The sequence below is a fragment of the Maylandia zebra genome, linkage group LG3 (genome assembly GCF_041146795.1).
Source record: "Maylandia zebra isolate NMK-2024a linkage group LG3, Mzebra_GT3a, whole genome shotgun sequence".
In the NCBI taxonomy this organism is placed as follows: domain Eukaryota; kingdom Metazoa; phylum Chordata; class Actinopteri; order Cichliformes; family Cichlidae; genus Maylandia; species Maylandia zebra.
The window spans coordinates 9013676-9020263 of NC_135169.1; the positions used below are offsets into that span (position 1 = coordinate 9013676).

At 48.0% G+C, this 6588-nt stretch overlaps 2 protein-coding genes across 2 annotated transcripts in view; one reads left to right on the top strand and one right to left on the bottom strand.

The window, feature by feature from the left end:
- LOC101484139 (uncharacterized) overlaps positions 1-6588 on the top strand; it is a 73932-nt gene that overhangs the window by 40003 nt on the left and 27341 nt on the right. The window lies entirely within an intron of this gene.
- On the bottom strand, positions 238-1658 carry LOC112431462 (retinal guanylyl cyclase 2-like). The gene is made up of 4 exons (XM_076882342.1): positions 1564-1658; positions 1341-1483; positions 994-1149; positions 238-851 (listed from the first exon to the last, which is right to left on the bottom strand). Exons 1-4 carry the CDS (start codon positions 1631-1633, stop codon positions 672-674), a joined length of 549 nt encoding a protein of 182 aa, XP_076738457.1. The 5' UTR covers positions 1634-1658; the 3' UTR covers positions 238-671.

Below are 6588 nucleotides of genomic sequence, written 5' to 3' on the forward strand. Positions count from 1 at the left end.
GGAGCTTGGGAAGAAAAGCGTCTGTGGGAGTGTCCCTTAAGAGGGTTGTTGACCCATTATTGATCCTCTAATTCAGGGGTCTCAAACTCCAGGCCTCGAGGTCCTGCAGGTTTTAGCTCTCACCCTGGGTCATCAGGGTCAAATGATTAGTTCTTTACCTCTTTACCTCTTTGCCTCTGGAGAACTTCAGAGTCAAAGGTTCTGGTCCATGTGTGTCGGTTTCTGGTAAACTTCAGAGTTGAGGTTTCTATTCTTCTCAGTGTGCACTGAAAATCTTTCCAAGCTCCTTAGAGAACTTTATGCAAACACTTAACGACGGGATAGATGTGATTATGTTGTATTAAGTGGTGAAAAACAATTATTAAAACTCTTTTGTGTTTGTGGACACAGAGACTCAATTAGTCTGTCTAACTTAATCAGAACGAACTGTTCCCAGATCAGAGTCATCTGACACTAGAAGGTTCAGTCACGAGTAACTCTTCACTGCCACAAAACAAAACTTGAGTTTTAGGTCATAGTTTTAAAAACCGTGAAGTGTGCCTTGTTGTAGTTTTTGCCTCTCTCCCTCTGAGTGTCACGAGTCTATCTGATCTGGAGCAGTTTGTTGAAGGAAACGAGGAGAACGTCTTTTATCTCAGCTTTGATACTGAAAGCAGCAACTAGTTAGTTACTCAGCTAGCGAGTGCTGAAATCTGTGTGACCTGATTGAAACCCTGAAAATCAAAGCCTCCATCTGATTTCATGAGCTGATTGCCCGTCACCCAGTGTCCACTCCCCGCCTGACGGCGCTCTTCCACTGCCTTTGCAACGAAGTAGACCATGTTGAAAATAGTCCCAAACAAAGGAGACACCTGCAGACACAGGACAACACTTTGTCACATTAGATTCTCTCGTTTACTGGGGACGTACACATTGTTTACACGTTATTTACTTGTTTACCTCTGAATCCATCAGCACATTAAAGCCCGTGTTTGTTGTTGTTTGTTTGTTTACCTCTGTGGCGGAGACACCCGAGTGAATCTCTCGGCTCATTTGAGCCTCGCGGAAAGCTTCATAGAAACTCTGGTCGGATGCCATGGTAACAGTCAGGACGGCACTATAGGCGTGACGTAGCTGCGTGCTATTTGTCAGCTGGTTGAAGACTGTGTGCTGATTGGATAAAACAGAGAGGGAGGGAACCAATCAGAACTCTGCCTTTAGTTAAACATGTCATGATTAATATGTAAAGGCAGTGGGGTGGTGTATGGGTGGTAAATAAGAAAAGTTTGCTTGACTCAGTTTTCTTTTTGACGATCGGAGAAAATGGAATAAAACCTCCTTGAGAACTTGTTGGTCGTTACCTGATAGGGCATCGCGTACAGCAGGGCGTCGTAGGGAATGAACACGTAACCATTGGAAACCATCCCCATCTCAAGGGCGGTCAGCAGTACCTCCCTCTGATCCTCTCCACCAATCAGGACAGAGCTCATGCACATGATGACCACTGAAGGTGAAATAAAAAGTTCTCTGATCTGATGTGTTCAGTTCAGGGATGCAACTTAACGATCATCTCTTAGCTCTGACCTTTGACCTTGTCGGCTTCTCTGATTTCGTTCAGCGCCTCCCGAGCCCTGCCTTTGCTGCCTGGTTCCATGGTAACCACCGGCCCAATCGGCAAACCCGATTAGTTTAGATTAGAAACCTGGCTTCTTTCACTCTTTCAAACCATCTGTCCTCTCTGTCCAAAATGTGAACACTGGCATCCTCGAAAGAGTGTCCTTTGTCCTTTAGATGCAGATGGACTGCTGCTGCTCCATTGAAAGAGGAGTGTTTGTGACAAAAGAATTTCCCTTGGGATAAATACAGTTCACCTTATCTTATCTTATCTTATCTTATCTTATCTTATCTTATCTTATCTTATCTTATCTTATCTTATCTTATCTTATCTTATCTTAAAATGCCCTTAACAATCAGGGTTATCCTGTTGATCAAAGTCCATCACTGAGTTTGTAAAAACACATTTGTCAATCATTATCTTTGGTATATAAGGAAAATGACAACATTTAATCATATTTCCTCATCACCCTCTTTTGTCTGACCATTTGAATCCCATTTGAATTTCCAATAAAGGACTCCACAGAGTTTGGTAAAAATAATGACAATAGATGTTTGTGTGAAAGTGCGGGAAGCAAATTTGTATGTGATGTTCTTTCAGTGTAGCACTCTGTAGACGGTCCCTGAGCACTGGTCTCACAGCCAGCTGCACATGACGACCAGTGTTGTTAGTCTAGGTCAGAAAATGACTCGTTGGACTGAAAATGAGCTTGATGATCCCTAACAAACCATCACAAGATTGGTTCAGATCTCTGGATTCATATATTTCTAAATTCCTTTGGAAAGATAAACCCCCGCGTATTAGCTTAAAAACGCTACAAAGAACCAAGGATAGAGGAGGATTAGATCTGCCTAATTTTTACCAATACTTCTTAGCCAACAGGCTTCAGTTCATCTCAGAATGGTCAAAACATACCTTCCTAGTTGAGCCCTGGCTAGATGTTGAACAGGCACTATGCAAGGATCTAGAGATTTCAGACCTACCATTTATTAGCTCAAACATCAAAAGACATGAATGTTTTTAAAAGTATCAACATCAGCTTTTCTCTGACAGCATGGTGGGAGTTTCTAAAAATAACGGAGTCTTCATTAATCCCATGCAAACGTACTCCTATCTGGAATAACCCTGACATATTACAAAACAATAATATGATTAATTTCCCAGAATGGAGTTGTAAAGGAATTAAATACTTAGAACATATATTAGAGGGAACAGAATTTATTCCATTTGACAGACTAGTTGAACAATATGGGATCAACAAGACAAGATTTTTAGAATATCAACAAATTAAATCCATAGTAAAAAAGAAATTTAACCTCAGTCAAGTTGAATTACAAACACCACTAAGTGCGGCACATTTTCTTACTCTTAAATCCCCCAAATTATTATCTAAAATATACAGAACACTTTCTAAATTAGATGAATCAATATCCCTTCCTATTGCAAAGTGGGAAGCAGATTTATCAGTCAGCTTAGACCAAAACTTCTGGTCTCAGATTTGCTTAAAAACCTTTAAATTAATTAAAAATCCCAGTCTGCAATTAATACAATACAAAATACTTCATAGAGTGCACTATACAGGTCATCGGATGTTCAAGATGGGCTTTACATCTTCCAACAACTGCTCACACTGTCAAGGCAATACACCAGACAATTACATCCACGCTCTTTGGTTCTGTCCACCAGTGCAAAGGTTTTGGCGCGAGATATGTGAAGACTTATCAAAGTGTCTGAAATGTAACATTCCAACTTCCCCCTTAGTGTGTTTGTTGGGCAGCTTAGATAATGTCACTTCAGAAAAGAATATTGTCACGGTCCTGGGTCTCCTGACCCAGCGTTTTTAGTTCTTTGTGATTTTTGTATTATTGTACTTGTGTGTGATTTATTCTATGGCTTCTAGTTTTGATCCCTTGCCCTTCATGTCTCTCTGTGTCCCCTCTGTTCTGTGTAAGTGTGTCTTTGCATGTTTGAGTTTGTTTTCTGTCACTCTGCATTGTGCATTATGTTCTCATGGTTGGTTTTTTGTTACTCTCTCTAGTCTAGTCTCTTGTGTTCCCAGCTGAGTATTTCCCTGTGTATTTTGGTTCTTAGAGTCCTCTGCCTTATGGTTTATGTCTCTGTATTTCTTAGTTGCTGTCTCCACTGTGTCAAGTTCGCGTCTCTGTGTGATACTTCCTGTTTTACTTTGATGGTCCGTGTCTCATGTGAATGCGTCCTGCTTTGCTTGTCTCGTCAGTCCTGATTTCTCCCAGCTGTGCCCTCCTTCTGTGTCTCATTCCCCTCGTTACTTCCCAGTGTATTTAAACCCTGTGTTTCTCTGAGTCAGTGTCGCGTCGTCCCTCTTGCTGTGTGGATCTCCCTGTGTGTCTCTCTGTGAGTTTTCCAAGTTCCCAGTTTAGATTAGTTTGTATGTTTTTTCCCTGCCAGCAAATAAAGCTGCGTTTTGAGTTCACCTCCCTGAGTCTGTGAGTCCTGCACTTTGGGTCCAACTCCTGCCTGCCGCACAGCGATTCATGACAAATATAGCCCATATGGTTTTCACTGCCCTATGCATAGCCAAGAAAACAGTCCTCATGAACTGGTAAAATAAATATAATCTTAATTCTAACCAATATAGAAATTATCTATTAGATTACATTAGTCTTGATACAGCCTCTGCCACCACATCAGATCAATTGCTCTGGGCTCCTTTTATCAGCTCCATCACCTAGTGGGGGTGGGGGGTCATAGTTTGGTCCCGCCTTCACTGTTGTGATTGGTGTGGGGGTAGGGACAGGTTTAGGGCGTCGGGGGGTTCCCCGGAGGCATCTTCCTTGGGGGGCTCAACCCGGGGTAGCGGTCATGTCCGGTTGGGGGCTCTGTTGGCTCTCAGGTGACTGTTTCCTCGCGGCTGCGTGCAGCGGGGCTAGGGGAGGGTCTGTGCTGACGGACGTGGGTTACTGACCTGGTAGCCTGGCTGCCCCTGGGTGGGTCCGGGATGGGCGTGAGGTTCTGGGGGCGCTCCGTCTCTGGGCTGGGGCCCGGGCCGGGCCTCGGGGGCTTGGGTCCTGGTTGGTGTGTTGCCGGGGTTGTGGGCGGGTGGGTGCATGGGGGCCCAGCCCTGGAGCAGGGTGCCGCCGGTGCATCGAGCCACCTGGGGGGCTCTTCAACTGGTGGGGGAGATGGTCACATCTGCAGGAGCTTTCCTCTCTTCAGGGACTCTCTCTGCAGGAGGGGGAGATACAGGAGAGGTGGAGGAAGATCTCAGCCTGGGCGTTTACTGTCTTATGTAGTCTGGAAGATGAGTGGATGGTGGGGTGGGTGCAGTTTTCTCTGTGGAGGGGTTGGGTGAACTGTCCCGGGCTCTGTGGGGCCGGGAGGCGCTGCTGCACTGGGCCCCGGTCTGGATGGGCCTGGGCCCCCTTTCCCTGGCGGGTCGCAGAGTGTGGGAGTGCCTACTGGGGTCAGCGGGGGAGCTGGCCCCAGGGAAGGGTTACCTGCCCCTCCCTTCCTTCCCTCCCCATCTCCAGCTGCCTCCCTCTTCCCGCTCCACCACAACCACCCACACATGCAGGGCCTTGGAGTAGGGGTATGTCACCAGGGTGCAGAGGAGGCTACCCCCCCCCCCCCCCCCCTCTGTCCCCTTCCGGCTGCCTCTGCCTCAATTTTATCCCACAACTTAGACATTCACATTATTCACACTCTCATTACACATACATATAGGATCTTGGGGGTGGGCACAATTACGGAGTCCATATTACCATCAGGGTGTACACCTCACCCCTGGCGTCGTTGCCCACCTCTCAATTTTAAATACACTTAGACATTGAGGGCTATCAGGAGGGACTATGCGCTTACCTGCTGCTCCTTGGCAGGTAGCTCCATGCCCTCCTGGGTTTTAATTGCACCTTAGAACACACATGCATCAACACTACAATGAGCGGGTGGAGGGAGGTTTGGAGTCTTTTCCCACCCCCATTCTCTGCGGCCTGCTGGAGCGGGAGGGCTAGGAGGAGTTGGCCGTCCGACTGCGGTCTGGAGTGTGGGGCCTCCCTGCTGCTACGGAGTCGGGGTGGTCTGCCTCTCCCCACCGCAGGGAAAAGGGTAACACCACCTGGGTCTGGGTGCAGTTCCCCCCTCCAGGGGCAAGGGCACCTAGACCCGGTTTGTAGAGTACGCTTGGGGAGTGTGATCGTGTGTACAGCGTCTCTTTATGTCTGTCTCCACGTTGGTTGAGTGTGGAGTGAGTGCATATGAGAGCATGAGGGGGGGAATGGATGTTTGTGTCTGTGTGTGCCTGTATGTCTGTGTCTATATGTCAGGTTGGGTATCAGACACCACCTCTCTGGGGACACCTCAGGCCCTCCAAGGTTTGGAGGCCTATCTCCACCCACCACCACTTCCCCTGCCGGTGGCGGACTCCCTCAGGTGTCGGTGCGTTGGTGGTTCTTTGTGTCTGGGGGTGGGCGTCCAGGTACACACCGGCTCACTCCTTGGCGGCCGCTTATCGGGGCCTGGAACCTGGGGCTCGCTCGGGCCACTTCGGAGGTGGGGTGCCCCCGGCCTCTCGGCCTGGGGCTCGGTCACTCAGGCACAGCTGGCTGCCGGCGGAGCTCACGGGCGCGTCACTGCAACTCCCCCTGGCTTCTGCTCCGCGGCTGCTGAGTGAACCCTCATCTGGGACTCTCCTCAGCTCTTACTGGGACAGTGGCGCGGCTTCCATGATCTCTTGTGTTCTGGGGGCCTCTGGATGTCTGGAGTTTTGATCTCCTCCATACCTGCTTCATACCCTGGAGGACGGGGCTGTGGCCCCCCCACACTCCCTAGCAGATCGTTACATGGAGAAACCTTTGGAATACAAGCACGCTGATCCACACAGGTATGCACACAGGTGTTCACTGCTCGTAGACTTAAATTACACCTTTCTTGGCTACTACTTCGAAGCACATCTGTCCTGCGCGCTGCACAACAACATTGAATATTTAGTATTTACTGCTGTTTACACTTAGCTAGAT

Excerpts from the sequence above, each read along its gene's own strand:
- LOC112431462 (XM_076882342.1), bottom strand. The coding sequence starts at position 1,633 with ATGGAACCAGGCAGCAAAGGCAGGGCTCGGGAGGCGCTGAACGAAATC. Across the intron at positions 1,150-1,340 it reads TGTACGCGATGCCCTATCAG|CACACAGTCTTCAACCAGCT; the intron begins GTAACGACCAAC and ends TTATCCAATCAG. Across the intron at positions 852-993 it reads CGGGTGTCTCCGCCACAGAG|GTGTCTCCTTTGTTTGGGAC; the intron begins GTAAACAAACAA and ends CTGTGTCTGCAG.